Consider the following 20,072-nt stretch of genomic DNA (forward strand, 5'->3'; position numbering starts at 1 on the left):
GAAACCTTTTCATATTTCACAAAAATCAAGCCTAACATCAATTCTAAACGATTCAAGTTCATGCAAATTTCTGTCCATTAGTTCTTTACATGCACATGTGGTTGCAAATAAATCATCAGAGACTTTTTTTATGCTTAGAAAAGATCATAACAAAAAAAATTTCTTTAAAGCTAGCAAATGATTCATAACGTTTTCAGAAACATAAATCTTGTTGGTTCGAAGCTAGCTCTAATGTATTTTCATTGTTATCTAAAAAACATTTATGTCCTATAAACTGCTCCAGCCACAAAAAAAAAAAGAAAAACCAGAATAGTTGTATTTACCACAATGTACATGTTTTATGTCGCAAGATTTATCTGGTTCAATTTTCTTATAAGAATAAATTATGTTATCAAAATGCTTGAAACCCAATTTTTTTTTAACTTTGTCAAGACCAAAACGTGTTACATCCTTAGACGACACCATAACAAACAATTAAGGCATTGAACTAATGATATGAAGTTCCTTATAGTGCTTTGTAAGTAAGAAGACAATGACTTAGCAATTGTTGTTGGCTCCAAGCTGGAAGCTGCTCCATCACTTCATCTTGTGGTAAACAACCTGGTTTTCCTTCTGCGGAGTGTTCTTATAAAACCTGTGGAACTAAAACATGCTTACTCGGCTGCACCGGTTCAAGATAAGTTAGTTCATCACAAACTTTATTAACAGCAAGTTCATATTGAGAAGAGAGAATGTAACATTCATGTTCTTTCTCATCTTCTCTCTTTACATTAGTGGTTTTTGTTCTAAGCTATTGGTTAGCTCGTTCTTGCTTACAACTTCTTGGCTCACCCACCTCTAAAGTTTGTTGTGTAGACTAGCCTCAGATGTTTGTTTGGCATCACTGCAATGAGTGATTGATCTATCATGTTTCGGCAGTGTTCCTTTGAACGATGGGCTTTGGTAGTAATAATGTTGTGCTTGAAATAGCTGCAACTTCCTTTGTGCCTCACGACCACAATATTTTTTTTTTGTCTCTTCTCCGAATTAATGATCTAACATGTCCCTTACTCCTCCATTAAGGTCATCAAATGGCCTTCATGTTCGCGATTATCCTGCACAACCAAACTCATTAAAAGCATATGCATCTTTGTTCTTAAAAATATTTCTCTTCTTTAATGTTGCCTTTGTTACTGAGTTGAACTCGTGATAACCCAATTCTCTCTCAGGTTGTTGATATATATACTTTGGATTTTACCCATTTTTAGCCATTGTATATAGGTGTTTTAGGAACTCTTTATTATATATTGGAGTCTTTTTAGCACATTTACAGGTTCTGAGTGGTTCGGAGAAAAATGATGATTTGGGTGTATTTTAGAGAAAAAATGAGAGGAAGCTCGTAGATGACCATCGAACCTGCCTAAAGGCCGACGATCAGAGACAAACATCGATCGACGCATGATATCACTCAAATTACCCTAAGGAGTGAATTACTCTCATACCATGATGATGCATGACTTAAGTGATCTAAGCTGATAGAGGGTTGAAATTCGGGCGGATTGAGCGCAAGAATCGTCGGATTTGGGCGAAAAACAAGAGAGAAAAGAGATGGGAATGTTTTCGTAGGGTTTTCGGGTTTGTGCAAATGTCGACTTATGTGTCGACTTAAATGAACCCGTGTCTATTCATTCGATGTCGATCAATGATGAGGTGTCGTCATCGATCGACAGGCGTTTTGTTTTCTGATAATTTTGTGTGTTTTTTTCTTTTTTTTTTCCTAAAAATTCTAAAAATTTTAAAACTAAAAATGGGCTGCCTCCCATTCAGCGCTTAATTTAGTCCTTAGCTTGACTCGATATTCGATTCTTCTAATTATCGGGAAGCGGGCCTAAGTTTATAGGCCCGATATTTGGCGGTTTAGCCCAATAGTGCTGTACTCGTTAGCCATTTACCGTGAATTCGTCTCCTTTATTATTTATAAGCGTAATGGCTCCATAGGGATTGGCATTCACAACAGTAATAGGACCTGAGGAACGAGATCGGAGTTTTCCGGGAAACAGCGTTAGCCGAGAGTTATAAAGAAGTACTTGATCATTTGGTTCGAAGTGCTTGGAAATAATCTTTTTATCATGATATGCTTTCGTTTTTTCTTTGTATATCTTTGAACTCTCATAGGCTAAATGTCTAATCTCATCCAGTTCGTTAAGGTGTATGAGGCTCCTTTCGGTAGCTGGTTTGATGTTGAAATTTAATAATTTAATGGCCCAGGCTGCTTTGTGTTCCAGCTCAACCGGTAAGTGACTTGATTTTCCATATAGCAGGAGAAATGGGGTGGTTCCTATAGGAGTTTTGAAGGCAGTCCGGTAGGCCCAGAGTGCATTTTCCAATTTTCTAGACCAATCTTTTCTAAATGTGCCCACGGTATTTTCTAAGATTTCTTTGATCTGTCGATTTGAGACTTCTACCTGCCCACTCGTCTGCGGGTGGTAGGGTGTAGCAACTCTATGGTGTACTTCGTTCTTACGGAGTTGTTCTTCAAAAACTTTGTTGATGAAATGGGAACCACCGTCACTTATGACTATTCGGGGTATTCCGAATCTCGGGATGATAATGCTTTTGAAAAGCTTAATAACTACAGATGTGTCGTTTGTTGGGGAAGCTACCGCTTCAACCCAGTTTGACACATAGTCAACATCGACTAGGATGTATTTATTTCCGTACGATGAAGGGAAAGGGCCCATGAAATCTATTCTCCAACAATCAAAGAATTCTACCTCTTGAATAGACTTCTGTTCCATTTCGTATATTTTACTGATTTTTCCCCTTCGTTGGCATCTGTCGCATTGTGCTATGAATGCATGAGCATCACGAAACATGGTTGGCCACAAAAATCCTGCTTGAAGAATTTTTTATACCGTTTTAAAGGTTGCAAATGCCCAGCATAATCGGATCCATGGCATTGGAATAAAATATCGTGTATTTCAGTTTCGGCGATGCAATGTCTATACATGCCGTCAGAGCAGTGTTTGTAGAGATATGGTTCGTCCCAGTGATATCTCCTAACCTCTCTTAAAAATTTCTTCCTTGTGTAGCCTCTCAACTGTTCGGTTCTATGTCAGCAGCTAAATAGTTTACTATATCAGCGTAACAAGATCTGTCCTTTGAACCTTGTCCGACTACATGCACTTCTCGATGCAGACTTTCATCTACGGGGGAATCACGGTCAGGGTACAGCTTGTTGTGCGTGACATTAAATTTTATATCGAAGGTGAGGGTTTTGGGATTTGTATCTTTGCTCAGAATATCTGAAGTGTCATTCGACATACTATCGTTGTCGTCGATCGACCTGGTATTGTCGTAATCGATCGACATTGCATCATTATCGTCGATCGATAGGTCCTCGGAAGTGAGACATACATTCCCGATGAACGAATCCGTTTGGTAAACGTTTTCAGTTGGTAAGAAATCATCGATAGGGACGTCATTTTCTATTCTTATCCGGGAAAGATGATATGAAACTCCGTTTTCTATTCCTCTTTTATCATTAATCTCGATGTCAAATTCTTGAAGTAGAAGGATCCATCGCAGGAGTCGTGGTTTCGCGTCTTTCTTTTGCATCAAGTATTTAATTGCAGCGTGGTCAGTATGGATGATGACTTAAGAACCGACCAGGTATTGACGGAATTTTTCGAATGCATAAACCAAGGAGAGCAGTTATTTTTCTGTTGTTGCGTAATTTCTTTGTGCTTCGTCAAGAGTTCGACTAGCATAATAAACTGCATGTAGCTTTTTGTCTTTCCTTTGGCCCAGAATTGCTCCTACAGCAAAATCGCTCGCATCGCACATGATTTCGAAAGGAAGATTCCAATCAGGTGCTTGTACGATGGGGGCGGTAATCAAGGCTTTCTTTATTTCCTCAAAAGACTTTACGCACTCTGGTGTGAAGTCGAATTTAACTTCTTTACAGAGGTGGGAGTTGAGAGGTCTAGCGATTTTGCTAAAATCTTGTATGAACCTTCTGTAAAATCCGACATTTCTGAGAAAACTTCTCACATCTTTTACGTTTGTGGGTGCCGGCAGGCCGGTCATTACCTCAATCTTTGCCAGATCTTCTTCTATACCAGCAGCAGAAACTTTATGTCCTAGGACGATTCCATTGTTAACCATAAAGTAGAACGAGATTCTTTTCTTTGCATCTTGCCAAAACTTTACATAGGTTATCGAGACTGTTTTTGAAACTGGATCCATATACTGAGAAATCGTCCATGAAGACTTCCATGAAATCTTCTATCATATCAGTAAAAATTGACATCATGCATCGTTGGAAGGTGGCATGGGCATTACAAAGACCGAATGGCATTCTGCGGTATGCGAATGTTCCGTAAGGGCATGTAAAGGTGGTCTTTTCTTTATCGTCAGGGTGAATAGGGATTTGAAAAAATCCAGAGTATCCGTCAAGAAAACAATAGTATTGGTGATTCACCAATCTTTCCAACGTTTGATCGATGAAAGGTAAAGGGAAGTGATCTTTTCTGGTAGCAGCGTTTAGCTTTCTATAATTGATACACATTCGATGTCCAGTGATGGTTCGCGTGGGAATGAATTCGTCTTTGCATTCTTCACCGCAGTGATTCCACCCTTTTTTGGTAAAACATGCACGGGGCTAACCTAATTGCTATCCGAAATCGGGTAAATGACTCTGGCATCTAGAGGTAATTATTTCCTTTTTAACAACTTCTTTCAAGTTTGGGTTCAGTCGCCTTTAGTGTTCCACTGACGATTTCGAACTGTCTTCTAGGTGAATCTGGTGCATGCACAGATCTGGAGAAATGCCAGGAATATCTTCGAGAGAGTACCCGAGGGCTTTCCTGTATTTGCGTAGTTTATTTAATAACAATGCAAGTTCTCCAGTGGTGAGGTTGGCGTTCACGATTACTGGGTATGAATCTTTATAGAGAAAAGCATATTTGAGTCCAGCGGGCAGCTGTTTTAACTCAATCTTTGGTGCCTTTTTGGGATCCCATTCCTTCAAGGAGGATGATTGTCGATCGACATCTTTTATTAAATATCGATCGACGTTGATTTCCGAAGCGCCAACCTCTATGTCATTGATAGACTATGGATTTGACCCATTTTCATCCATAGTTTATAGGTGTTTTTATTAATAATTATATTATTATAGAGTCTATTTATTACATTTATAAGATCAGGAATGATTTGGAGATAAGTGATGATTTTGGAGCATTTTGGAGATATTTGGAGCAAGCACCCGAGATGACCATCGAGATCGACTATCGATCGATATTGGAGAGCTGGAATCGATCGATACACAAGACATGGTATCAATCTACAGCAAAGCGCGCAGGAAGCCCGTTTGGTCACAACCGACGTGAAGCCCAAGATTTCACTATTTTACAAGATTGACCCTGACGATTTTTTACCCTAATTATATAAGCTTTGCCCCCATATTAGAGGCAGAGCGTGCTTTTCTTGTGTTTCATTGTTTTACTGATAGATAGGAGAGAAGATCCAAAGTTATAATTTGTGATTGGAACTCCATTGATATCTATTTTATTATTCTATGAAGTTTTTATACTTAACTATGGTTATGAATTGCTTAGCCATGTCTGAGTAGTTCGCTTGTTAGATTTTAGTGTTTAAATAGGTTAGGAGGGATAGATTGCTGAGTTGTGATAATCATCTTTAGGATTGTTCATTAATGCATGTTTCTAGATTAGCTACCTAGAACCTTCCTTTGGATTGATTGATAAAAGCCATAGCTTAATTCTCATCCTGAAAACATTCAAAAAGAGCTATGTTTCTCGCTATGAGCAAGGTGACAGCTGATCTAGTGAGCTTAGTAAGCATTCATTCAACTTGCGCATAAAGCTTGCCTAGAGCGCGTCGATCGATATCACACTTGAATAATCGATTGACGGTGCAAAAGGTGTATCGATCGATACGCCCATTGGAATATCGATCGACACTTTCTATAGATCAATATAACGAGAGTTGAGATCATAGATCTAGTTAATAGAGAACAAGTCAATGCCCACAAGGGCCGAAAGACTTGTTGATCAAATAGTTGAGCTTTACATTATCATTAGGCATCTATAGGATTATAATTCCAACTTTCCTGAATAAAAACCCTAAGTCTAGTTATTTCCTTTTTAAGCACCAAAACCCAAAAATACTTGCTATTGAACAAACACTTGTTCAATATAAAACTACAATTTACTTTTAAAACTCTTAAGACAACTTTTCTTAACAAATCATATAAGAATCCCTAGGTTCCCTAGCTCCGTGTGAATTTGATCCCTAAGTACTACAACTCGACCTCTTATTTGAGAGAGTATAAATCACCCCTTAGGGTAATTTGAGTGGTATCAAATTTGGCGCCGTTGCCGGGGAGCTTTGATCGCCTATTTTCTAATTTTTGTTAAGTATTCAAACATAAATTTTTTTTCTTGGATTTTCAGATACATGCCCAACAGTACCAGAAGCAACAAGGAATCCCATCTTATATTCTCACCAGATCCTGCAAGTTTGGAATGCACGATTTGTAAGGAAGCGCGCTCCCTATCGACCGACAACAACACTTCCGTGTCGCTCGATTCTGCTCAACCACCGTCGACCCAGACACCAGTCCCGTCGACCAATTCTCGCTCACCCTTGTCTATCGACAACACAAACCTTCCGTCGACCGATACCCTTCACCCGACATCGATCGACATTCCATCTCAGACATCGATCGATACTGAACCGCGAGCATCAAATAGTTGAGCTTTACATTATCATGCATGCAACTCATTAGGCATCTATAGGATTATAATTCCAACTTTCCTGAATAAAAACCCTAAGTCTAGTTATTTCCTTTTTAAGCACCAAAACCCAAAAAAACCTGCTATTGAACAAACACTTGTTCAATATAAAACTACAATTTACTTTTAAAACTCTTAAAACAACTTTGCTTAACAAATCATATAAGAATCCCTAGGTTCCCTAGCTCCGTGTGAATTCGATCCCTAAGTACTACAACTCGACCTCTTATTTGAGAGAGTATAAATCACCCCTTAGGGTAATTTGAGTGGTATCAAATTTGGCGCAGTTGCCGGGGAGCTTTGATCGCCTATTTTCTAATTTTTGTTAAGTATTCAAACATAATTTTTTTTTCTTGGATTTTCAGGTACGTGCCCAGCAGTACCAGAAGCAACAAGGAATCCTAGCTGATATTCTCACCAGATCCTGCAAGTTTGGAATGCACGATCTGTAAGGAACCGCGCTCCCTATCAACCGACAACAACACTTCCGTGTCGCTCGATTCTGCTCAACCACCATCGACCCAGACACCAGTCCCGTCGACCAATTCTCGCTCACCCTTGTCGATCGACAACACAAACCTTCCGTCGACCGATACCCTTCACCCGACATCGATCGACATTCCATCTCAGACATCGATCGATACTGAACCGCGAGACATGGTTGCGACTTTGATACTTATTCGGGACAACAATGGAGACCTGCATGACCAGGAGGGTCATCTCACCCTTGTCGATCGACAACACAAGCCTTCCGTCGACCGATACCCTTCACCCGACATCGATCGACATTCCATCTCAGACATGGATCAATATTGAACCGCGAGACATGGTTGCGACTTTGATACTTATTCGGGACAACAATGGAGACCTACATGACCAGGAGGGTCATCTGCGTAATGCAGTAGGTCAGAGAATAGATGCTCAGGGGGCTGCAATCCCTGAGCCCGATGCTACTACTACAGGTACTACCTTACCTGTAGATGTGGCTGCGCAACCCAGGACGTTGGCTGACGACAACAACCGTCCAGATCGCTACTACACCAACAGATTATCCATCCTTCCTCCCACCATTGAGAGTGATTTTGAGTTAAAAGCGCAGTACTACACACTTGTGGGACAGCTACCCTACCATGGACTATCCCACAAGCATCCTATGGACAATCTGGAGAGGTTCGAGGATCTGATTTCTGCTATTAGAGTCGAGGGAGTCTCTGAGGACTACCTATTATGCAAGCTTTTCAGATATTCACTTGCTGGAGAAGCTCTGCATTGGCTCAAGCAGTTACAACCAGGATCTCTTAAATCCTGGAGCGACATCAAGAATGCATTCTTATGCAATTTCTTTGATGAGGCGCGTGCTGAAGACTTGAGGAGCAAGATTGCTACATTCACTCAGGAGCCTGCAGAATCATTCAGAGGCTCTTGGATCAGATTCAAGTCTTACCAGAGAAACTGTACACACCACGGATTCAATGAAGTACTGCTACTCAGTACTTTCTATAGAGGCATCGCGGTGCAGTACCAGATGGCTCTTGATGCTTCCAGCAATGGAAACTTCAACACCAGGAATCCAGAGGAGGCAGTCAAGGTGATTGAAAACCTAGCATCCAGCAACAACACCAAGAACACTGATTTTGAAAGGAAGAGATATGCCACCATCTTTGGGAATGATCAGATGGATGAGGTGAAGGCAAAACTGGACAGTGTTCACAAGCTTCTCAAGAAGCAGGTTAGCTTTGTTGAAGATGCAGAAGCTGTAGAGGGTAGAGCAGAGGAAGAAGAAGTAAACTACATCGGTGGAGCTGGATTCCAAGGAAACCAGGGTGGAAACAGAAACTCATATGGAAATAGGAGTAGCTTCAACCAAAACTCGCTATACCAGAAACCCTACAACAACAGCTACAACAACAACATGAATTTTGGAAGTTCCTACTACCAGAAGCCACCGCCGCCTACTCAAGACAGCAAGATTGAGGAGATGCTCGATAGGGTTCTTGAGGCACAGCAGCGAATGACTGTGGACTTCAATGGGAAGATAGATTCTGTCTACACCAACCTGAACACAAAGTTTGAGACTTTGAGCTCTCATGTGAAGAAGATGGAGATACAGGTGGTGCAGACAGGAGATGCTATTAGGAGGCAGGAAGCTTCAGCAAGAGGAGTAGGGGATGATGTGATGAAGTACCACGTGAATGCCATTATTGAGGATGACTTTTGGCAAGTGGTGAAGGAAGAGAAGCTGCAAGAAGGCGACTTCGAGGTAGAAAGTTTGATGAGTTTCGGCGGGTCACATTAGTGTCGATCGACACCAGCCACCGAGCATCGATCAACATACACCAACTCAAATCGATCGACAGGAGTACTAGAGCATCGATCGACAACGCCTACGGAGTCAACCGCGTCTTGCAATGCCGTGAAGATTCTAACTCACGAGGAGTTCGCAGCAAAACACCCACATCCGCCCAGCCCTGACAAAGTCCGAATCGATCGACATGCCAACATCAACGTCAATCGACACTCAGAAGCTAATATCGATCGACAGCCATCACCGCCTATCGATCGATGAGCCCCTATCACCTACCGAGTGCAGATTGATATCACTCAAATTACCCTAAGGAGTGAATTACTCTCTCAAATAAGAGGTTTAGATGCAGTACTTAGGGATCAAATCCACAAGGACTCTAGGATTACTCAACAGATCTAAGGGATTAGAAATAAAGATAGACTAAGACGTTTGTTTGTTTAAAAACAGTAAATGATGAGTCGAACAACGCAATTATGCGGCTGTTTAAGTTGAAGTTGTTTTAAGGATGGGAAAACAACTAGACTTAGGCAAATTCTCAGGTATGAAAGCATGCAACTTAGTTTAGACTAAAGGGTTTGACGGTTTTTGAACTCAAACAATAGTAAACCCAGATAGGTTTTCTTTACTAGATCTCGGATCTCAACTGTCGTCTTTTGATCTCGAGAAAGAGTCGATCGATGTGACGTGATGCACATCGTTCGATACACCTTTCAAACAATCGATCAAAACAACGATAGTCGCGTCGATCGACGGTTCTTCTAGCAAGCCTTGCGAGAGGGTTTGAAGATGTTCTCTAACTTTCTAGACCAAATCTCGTTGTTATCTAGCCAGTTAGATCATGATGGCTATTTCAGGTATTGAGGGTAACAGTTGGTTATCTCAATTAATCCTAAGACCTAAAATGAGGGTGATCAATCCTAATTTTAGCATTAAGATTTACAAGCATGAAAGAATAATCAAACCACCTTTTTAACAGTCTTATTAGCAGCACATACTTTCAACCTTTATGAGAAACCTAAATCTACAATTGGGTTTACTCAGACATATTCATGAGAGACAAAGTCATGATGGTTTGAATAGAACTCAAATGAAATATTGAACACATAAAATAAAAGTAATAGAAATAAAGGAGTTCAAGATCTCCTCTGTTATGCAGTCTCAGATCTATCTCTCCATTCCTAATCTCTTCTAATGGTAGCCAAAATGCTTCTTCTCCCAAACTAGGTCTTTAGGCCAGTCTGCCTCTAAAATGATACAAAACCCTAGTACATATAGCCTCACAGACGGCTAAGGGCTTAGGTTGCAATTAATACATTTTATGGAAATGAAGTCTTCTAATTTCGTGATTAATCCTCGAGTGATCCAATTTTGATCAATGGCGCTCAACGGCTGTCGATCGATTTTAATTGGCTCTGGTTGGTGTGACCCTGATCAGCTCTGTACTAAAGAACATGAAGTCAAGGAGAGAAGGAGCTAGGAAATGGATCTTGACACGACCTGATGAGCTTTATGGAAAGCTAAAAGGCTTGATCCATGAGGTACTGGACCGAGAAAAGGCTATGGGCCTTGATGTGGCCTTTATAAAGCATGGACTGACTTTAAACAATCATGGACGACCTGTGACAACCCTGATTGACAAGGAAATGGATAGGATGAAGCTGGTTAGACAGGAAATGGAATGGGAGATTCAGTCTGATCGAGAAATGGACTGGTCAAACCGACATATGCGAGAATTGAGTTGGAAATGGAAGATTGAGAACCAGAGCAGGAACTGGAACATGACGAGGACCTTTATCATCCAAATGAGCATAAGGAGCAGCTTGGTCGGACCTGGAACAAGATGGATCGAGCCCAAGAAAGAGTTGTTCGAAAAAGGCCTTTATCGGCCCAAAAAGTGGAAGGACAAGCCAGCTTGGTTTATGATTGGCCCAATATGATTATGCACGACCATTATGGTCTATTTTAAGTGTATTTGGTTTTATTATTTATGTAAACTCATTAGGAAGAGGTTTTGGGCTTTATAAACCCATTAGGAGTCGGTTTGGTGTTTTAAATCAATTAGCAATAGGATTTGGTTTTGGTTTTCCTAAACCACATTGGTTTAGGCTTAGGGTTTTATGTTTTATGCTTTTAAACAGCAGCACCACGTCCATGTAACTTTGAATCATTCTTTTTATCAATAAACTTTTTTTGGTGCAAACCAGTCTTGAGACGACACTGTCTTCTTTGTTCACAAGTGGTGAACGTTTATATCACACTAAGGGAGAGTTAATCTTCTGTGATCCATCCTAGACATCAAGCAGGACGCCCCTGTGTCTCAGGAGTAGCATAAACAACCTCTGAGCAATCCATAGCTCGAAGGTGAAGTCCATCCGCCATCCAAGAAACCTACAATCTCTTGATCCTTTCACCCACGCCCCTTCAAGTGATTCAGGGACTAGACAGCCTATCCAGGGCCGTACCAAGTGGTATCAACAAGCAGAAACCTTGCTGATTGATCTGGTGGCCGAACTAGCTCCTTGTGGCTGCCTAGGAGAATATCTATGATTTCTCTCAATACACCTTGCCCAATGCTCATTATAACTTGGTTCTCATGCTGCATAGGGTCTGGTGGTCGTGTGTAAAGATCCCCATATTCATTCTCAAGCTTTGGCATCTTTTTAACCACAGCAAGTTTCTGTTTTGTTGATCTCAGCTGGTTCTGATTAGTTATGGGACTAATCAAGGGCGTGTTACCTCCTATTTCTCCTCTATTTTTACTGCAGATACTCAAGATCACATCATCCTCTTTCCCTTCAAAAAGATTTGACCTCAAATCTTGTTTTTCAGGAGTGAAGAAACCTTGCAGATCAAGCTTGTATGTAACTGTTTTCTGCACCAGATTGTTGTTACTTCTTATACTAACACTGAAGCTTCCTCCTGGTTCAAAAACAACTTGCTGCAGGCCCTTAACAACTCTCAGATGTTCCACTAAGCTGAGCTGAAGACATACCAAAGGTCTGATTAGTAACTCACAAGCTAAAGACTTAAAGTTATCACCTTGCTCAACAGTAGCAAGCACCAATTCAAGAGCTTTAGATGACCCTCCAGGAACTTTTTCTTCTTGTTTTATTTGATCAGGCACGTGGCCACACTCAGCTTCTGCAACTTCTGCCTCCTCCTCGAGTTTTAAACCAAGAGTTGTTGGTTCTAGTTCAGTTTTATGACTCTCCTCAATCTGTTTTATTGGAGAAGCTAATATAGAAGCTTGCAGCTTTTCCTCCTCTTGTTTCAATGATAGAACAGGAATCACAAATCTTCTCTCAGCCGATTTTAATGTCAATTCAGACCAATAAGCAGGCTGATCTAAAGTAGTAAGCTTCGTTGCTGCTTCTGGTTTTAGTTTTGGAAGTTTCCACTGCGAGACAAACCTCTTCTTCATCAAGGTCTTCATCTCCACCCATGAAATAATTTGTGGTTTTTGTCAAATCTCCTAGTCTGAGAAACTCTCTGCCACCATGAGAATGCACTTCCACAGAGTCCATTGACTGCTAGACATACCTTTTTCTTTTCAGTGTAGTATTTGAGTCCAAAGAGAAACTCCATCTTCTTTTCCCAATCAAGGTATGCCTCTGTATCAATCTTTCCATAGAAGAATGGAATTGTAAGCTCTTGTTCATATCCAGACATAGAATACAGCTTGTTAACTGATAGATTTCGTGCTCCCTTGTTAAAACATCAAACCCTAACCCTCAAGAGGCTCTGATACCACTTGGTGCGGCCCTGGATAGGCTGTCTAGTCCCTGAATCACTTGAAGGGGCGTGGGTGAAAGGATCAAGAGATTGTAGGTTTCTTGGATGGCGGATGGACTTCACCTTCGAGCTATGGATTGCTCAGAGGTTGTTTATGCTACTCCTGAGACACAGGGGCGTCCTGCTTGATGTCTAGGATGGATCACAAAAGATTAACTCTCCCTTAGTGTGATATAAACGTTCACCACTTGTGAACAAAGGAGTCAGTGTCGTCTCAAGACTGGTTTGCACCAAAAAAAGTTTATTGATAAAAAGAATGATTCAAAGTTACATGGACATGGTGCTGCTGTTTAAAAGCATAAAACATAAAACCCTAAGCCTAAACCAATGTGGTTTAGGAAAACCAAAACAAAATCCTATTGCTAATTGATTTAAAACACAAAACTGACTCCTAATGGGTTTATAAAGCCCAAAACCTCTTCCTAATGAGTTTACATAAATAATAAAACCAAATACACTTAAAATAGACCATAATGGTCGTGCATAATCATATTGGGCCAATCATAAACCAAGATGGCTTGTCCTTCCACTTTTTGGGCCGATAAAGGCCTTTTTCGAACAACTCTTTCTTGGGCTCGATCCATCTTGTTCCAGGTCCGACCAAGCTGCTCCTTATGCTCATTTGGATGATAAAGGTCCTCATCATGTTCCAGTTCCTGCTCTGGTTCTCAATCTTCTATTTCCAACTCAATTCTCGCATATGTCGGTTTGACCAGTCCATTTCTCGATCAGACTGAATCTCCCATTCCATTTCCTGTCTAACCAGCTTCATCCTATCCATTTCCTTGTCAATCAGGGTTGTCACAGGTCGTCCATGATTGTTTAAAGTCAGTCCATGCTTTATAAAGGCCACATCAAGGCCCATAGCGTTTTCTCGGTCCAGTACCTCATGGATCAAGCCTTTTAGCTTTCCTTAAAGCTCATCAGGTCGTGTCAAGATCCATTTCCTAGCTCATTCTCTCCTTGACTTCATGTTCTTTAGTACGGAGCTGATCAGGGTCACACCACTGGTCGATCGATATTTCTCTTCAAGCTCCGATCGACTCTCTACGCGTAAAAGTACTCCAAAGTGTCCCAAAAGCATCATTTCCTTCTATCAAGTAGCTGAACCTGTAATTGCTTTGAAAAGACTTTAAAACATAATAAATATATCTTAAAACTCTTATATACCATGACTAAAAATGGGTGAAATCCATGGTATATCAACTCCCCCAGACTTATCCTTTTGCTTGTCCTCAAGCAAAACAAACGGACAGTCTCTCTAAAAGAGGGTTGGAAATAGCAGGGACTCACAGATTAAAACATAGAAGTCATCACCTCTTCAATATCGCATTCCACATCTAAAAGGTCCTAATCACAAAAGCACATTATGCAATATCCTAGCTTTTCAACCAAATTCATCTAGCCAACAACTTAGCAAATCTTATCTAACATTCCCCTCTACCAACCTCATTTCTTAGCATAAATAAAAGTGCAGACTTTACCTTGGGAGTATCAATCACATGATGCAAGGATTTTAAAACAAGTATCTCGATCTGCAGGTAAAAGTTAGTTCCTATCTTTTCTCTCTACTAATTTCTCTCTTCAGTCAAAGTCTGCTTATATTGCAAGATCATTGACCAAGATTGGACAGACTTCCATGAATCAAGCCTTAATGGTGGTTGCCACAAAGTCCTGTTCATTTTTTTTTTAATCTATATCCAAGAATTCATATGAATTGAGCCTTGAAGATTGCCGCCACCACGTCCAGTTCGAATTCTTTTTGTTGGAATCCTTATGAAGCAAGCCTTAATGGTTGTAGCCACCAAGTCTTGTTCGGATTCCACCTAACTAGTCACCTATATATATATATATATATATTTTTTTTAGAAAATAAATATCTCTACCTATAAATCTAGGGTCGAAATAGAGAGAGAAAAGGTGATAAATCTACACAAGGATTTACCTTCCAAACTTGTTTGAAGAATCCGATCCGGTGTATACCAAGCTCCAAGACAAGCAGTTGTGTCAGGTTTAGTGTTGGAGGTTAGCTTTGGTTCTTTCAAACAAGCTAGGCAAGTGTGTATAGTTGACAGGTTGATCCACTTTAGCATCTTTAGTATTATATGCAATCAGTAAATCTAGAATGGTGCTAAAAAGTGGTTAGACATTCAAGTAAAAATCATAAGTTCATAGTCCCCTTCTTGACTTAATAAGATTATGTTTGAAAATATTTTTGACAAAACTCAAGAAGATGGTATTAGTACAACCGCCCCTAGACTAAAATTACACTGTCTCGTTGTAAAGTGTCCAAAGGTGGTGATAAGCAAAGTTAGATGTTTGAGATGTTAGAGCAAAGTGTCGTACCTCTCTGTCCCCCACATCGATCGATACCATCCTCTCCGTGTCGATCGATGGCGAGGAACAGAAAATTCTGCGTCATGTCTGGAATCTAACTCATATGATCTGACAGTGTAGTTAGCTCTGTTTGACACTCCAAACCTAAGAAATAAGTAAACAGTCTCAAACATAAAGCATAGATATGTCTAAAATATAAATCCTACAAGTTCGAAAAATAGAAAAACAAGTTCATAAGGGAAATAGATAGAAATGGGAGGACAAGTCGGTGTCCTCGCTGGACTCGTCGTCGCTCCCAGACGAAGGATCCCTGCGCTGCCTAGAAGGTCCTGCTGCTGCTGGTGAGTGAGATCTTATGGTCCTCCTGCTTGTGCAAAATACTCTAGCCCAGATGGCACGAAGAGCATCCACAACTACCCTCTGAAAGTCTCCCTGATCGCGCATAGGGATGTCTGGTATGATCGGGAAATCAGGAAGAGGTGCCTGCGGTGGTCCCTGTGTAGCTCTGGCTCGACGCACTCCAGGAGGTCTGCGCGGGATGGCCGGAAGATCGTGGAGGAGCTGGGGATCGGGCATGAACCGGAGCCTATCGACCTGGTCATCGAAGTCTGTGATCATCCTGTTCGGCATCTGCAGTAGACGGTGCTGGTTCCCGATCCTAAAACTCCAGAGAAGTTCCTCCTTGAGCCAACCTGAGTTCATCAGGTGTTGCTCATCCAAGAAGCAGTGGGAGCGGTCGGCTGTGCTCGGGTCTAGGCGGATACCTAGATACTCAAAGATCGGTGTCAGCAAACTCCCAACCGTCTCCTTCTTCCTGCCTTTGCCCGTGAAGGGCTTCTTCTTCAGGTCCACAAAGTGCGCAGCAAAAATGGCTCCGAGGTTTGGAGTCACCACGTCGTCGATCTCAACGAGATGAGTCAGATTCAACAAGCCGTTTACTCCACAGAAGAGTAGTGTAAGCTCCTGTATCCTGACCTTGTTGGGCTCCATCTTGCAAACCAACGTGTTTGCAAGAGCCCGTAGAAAGTACCGGAGGGTGGGGTGACGGATTTCTGCGTAGCGGAGTTGGAGTCCCCCGCTCCCGTGCCGATTATCTCCCAGAATCCGTTGACCAAGTCGACGTGGAGATCGTATGCGGGAGTGGCCATGGTACCAAGTCCGAGCTGTGTGATCATCTCCCTGATGTCTGTCTCGATCCGGAGCTTCCGTAAGATGTATGGGTCGATGAACCGTGTGGGATTGATAGAGACGCCAAGCCAAGTGTTGTACAACATGTTGTCGTAGTCGTCCCACTCGTCCTTGAGCACGCGGTTGATGCACTCCTTGCTGTTGACCGCTTTCTTCGGGTCAGCGAACTCCTCGAATGTGTCGATGGGTGTTTTATCGTCACGAGGCCAAGGGTCGCGGTGCTGTATGGATGTGCTAGCTTCGTCGTATCTCCTCTTCGTCACGTCTATCTGCATATTCGTCTGAGCTCATCTGAAAATAATCAGAAAAGAGAGTAGAAGTGAGATAGTGTTGTCAATATATTGTGATATCGATCGATGAAGTATGTGAGACATCGATAGATATATGTCGTGAAGAATTAGTCAAAAATAATGGTATCGATCGACGGTATAGAGTTCGCATCGATTGATGTCGAATCGCAAAGCCTGCAAAGATCACTCAATTCCAAATCGTATTTTCAGGGCATTAACAACATAAAATCCAAATTCCTAACACTAGATAATCGTTAGAAACGTCAAAACCATCTCAAATCCGCACCTAATCATAAGTTCTAGTTCATCTCAAAACACAACTCTAAAAATTCCTAACAATAGAGAATTTTGAAGTCAAACCTTGTAGATCGGGTGAGTGAATGAACTAAACAGATAGAGAATGAGAAATCGAGTGGATTAGGGCGAGAAACGGAGGAATTCCGTCAAGAATCGAGATAGAAAAGAGAGGTTTTGATTTCGTTAGGGTTTCGGGAATGAGAGGAGAAAGAGGCGGATGTCGAGTTAAATGAGGTTAACCCTCGATATGTCCGCATCGATCGATTACAAGACAGCTACATCGATCGATATTTCTCCATATAAACGACTCCTGATTTCTATTACTCCTAATATTTTACTAATAATAAAATATAAATATAAATATAGATATAAATAAAAATACAATAAAAGTAATTTTTCTTTTTTTGAAAAGAAAATGGGTTGCCTGATTTGCTGGCGGTTTGGCCCAATAATGTTTCACTCGTTGGCCGTTCACTGTGAATTCATCCCCTTTATCACTTTGTAGAGTTATGGCTCCAGAGGGTTTTACGTCTGTTACTGTGAATGGTCTGGACCAACGAGATTTAAGCTTTCCAGGAAATAGCGTTAGCCGAGAATTATAAAGAAGGACTTGATCATCCGGTTCAAAATGTCGGGATAAGAGTTTCTTATCGTGGTACGCTTTAGTCCTTTCTTTATATAGTTTCGAATTTTCATAGGCTAAATGTCTGATTTCATCAAGCTCGTTAAGCTGGATGAGTCTCCTTTCAGCAGCAGGCTTTATATCAAAATTCAGAAGTTTAGTGGCCCGAGCTGCTTTATGCTCTAGTTCGACTGGTAAATGACAGGATTTGCCATAAAGGAGGTGGAATGGTGTTGTTCCCAACGGTGTCTTCTAGGCGGTCCTGTAGGCCCAAAGTGCATTATCTAGTTTTCTAGACAAATCTTTTCTGGATATTTCTACAGTTTTCTCTAGAATTTCTTTGATTTGCCGATTAGAGACTTCTACCTGTCCACTGGTTTGTGGGTGGTAGGGCGTAGCTACTCTATGCTGAACATCGTTCTTTTTAAGCAATCCATCAAAGACCTTATTGGTGAAATGGGTTCCACCGTCACTAATGACTATTCTAGGAACTCCAAACCGCGGAATGATTATGCTCTTGAAAAGCTTAGTAACTACAGATGCGTTGTTGGTTGGGGAAGCTACTGCTTCAACCCATTTGGATATGTAGTCTACAGCGACTAGTATATACTTGTTTCCGTATGAGGATGAGAAAGGACCCATGAAATCTATCCCCCAGCAATAAAAGACTTCGACTTCCAGAATGAACTTCTGTTCCATTTCGTGTCTTTTGCTGATTTTTCCTCATCTTTGGTATCTATCAAATTGTGTTATAAATGCATGGACATCGCGAAAAGTCGTCGGCCACCAGAATCCTGCTTGAAGGATTTTCGAAACTGTTTTGTAGGTGGCAAAATGTCCTGCATAGTCAGATCCATGACATTGGTATATAATGTCCATAATTTCAGCTTCAGATACGCATTGTCTGTATATCCCATCAGAGCAATGCCTGTAGAGGTATGGTTCATCCCAATGATATCTTCTAACTTCTCTGAAGAATTTCTTCCTCATATACCCCTTGAGTTCTTCAGGCTCGACTTCGGTTGCCAAATAGTTTACTATATCAGCATACCAGGGTCGATCTTTCGAGTTCCTACCAATTGCGTGCACCTCTTGTTGCGATTCTTCATTAGGTATGAGATTTATCTTATCACCAGCAACGTTAACCTTTATGTCAATATTTATTTTTATAGACGAGGTGCCGTGATTGTGGTTACTAGGGGATCGAGGCGTTGCGATACTGTCGTTATCGGCTGATTTATCACTACTGGAATCGATCGATATGTTTTCTTTCACATCGATCGATGTCTCATCGGAAGTGAGAGAAATTTGACCTACAAAAGATGTGTCTATTTGTGCAACGTTCTCTGTTGGGAAGAAGTCGTCTATAGGGACGTTATCCTCTATTCTGATCCGAGAAAGATGGTCAGCGACTCCATTATCTACTCCTCGTTTATCTTTAATTTCAATATCAAACTCTTGGAGTAGTAAAATCCAGCGTATGAGTCGAGGTTTTGTATCTTTCTTTTGCATCAAATATTTAATGGCAGCATGGTCAGTGTGAACTATCACATGTGTGCCAATTAGATATTGACGGAAATTTTCAAATGCATAAACTACGGCGAGTAGTTCTTTTTCTGTTGTTGCATAATTCCGTTGCGCTTCATCAAACGTACGACTGGCGTAGTAGATGACATGCAGCTTTTTATCTTTTCTTTGGCCCAAAACTGCTCCTATCGTAAAATCACTCGCATCGCACATGATCTTGAAAGGGAGATTCCAGTCGGGGGCATGAACGATGGGGGCATGAACGACGGGGGCAGTTATAAGGGATTTTTTTAAATCTTCGAAAGCTTTCATGCATTCTGGTGTAAAATCGAACTTTACTTCCTTGCACAAGAGGTTATTTAAAGGTCTAGCAATTTTGCTAAAGTCTTGTATAAACCTCCTATAAAAGCCGGTGTGTCCGAGAAAACTTTGCACGTCTTTTACATTTTTGGGTGCTGGTAGACCGGTCATCACCTTGATTTTGGCTCTGTCTACTTCTATACCAGCGGAGGAAACCTTATGTCCTAATACGATGCCATCGTTAACCATAAAAAGGAATTTTTCCCAATTTATGACAAGGTTCTTTTCTTCGCATCTTTCCAATACCTTGCATAAATTATCGACGCAACTCTTAAAATTTGATCTGTAGACTGAAAAGTCATCCATAAAGACTTCCATAAAGTCCTCGATCATGTCTGTAAAAATTGACATCATGCAACGTTGGAAAGTGGTGGGGGCATTACAAAGGCCAAATGGCATTCTGCGATACGCAAATGTTCCATAGGGGCATGTAAAGGTTGTCTTTTCTTGATCATTCGGATGTATGGATATTTGAAAAAATCCGGAATATCCATCAAGAAAACAGTAATACTGGTGATTGGCTAAACGTTCCAGCATTTGATCAATAAAGGGCA

At 41.1% G+C, this 20,072-nt stretch overlaps 1 protein-coding gene across 1 annotated transcript; it reads right to left on the reverse strand.

Moving 5' to 3' along the window:
* Positions 1 to 17,806: 17,806 nt before the first annotated feature.
* LOC106383219 (uncharacterized protein K02A2.6-like) lies at positions 17,807 to 18,330 on the reverse strand. Its single transcript, XM_013823346.1, has 2 exons — positions 17,998 to 18,330; positions 17,807 to 17,893 (listed from the first exon to the last, which is right to left on the reverse strand). Exons 1-2 carry the CDS (start codon positions 18,328 to 18,330, stop codon positions 17,807 to 17,809), a joined length of 420 nt encoding a protein of 139 aa, XP_013678800.1.
* Between the last annotated feature and the right edge of the window lie 1,742 nt (positions 18,331 to 20,072).

Source organism: Brassica napus, chromosome C9, assembly GCF_020379485.1.
Source record: "Brassica napus cultivar Da-Ae chromosome C9, Da-Ae, whole genome shotgun sequence".
Classification (NCBI taxonomy): domain Eukaryota; kingdom Viridiplantae; phylum Streptophyta; class Magnoliopsida; order Brassicales; family Brassicaceae; genus Brassica; species Brassica napus.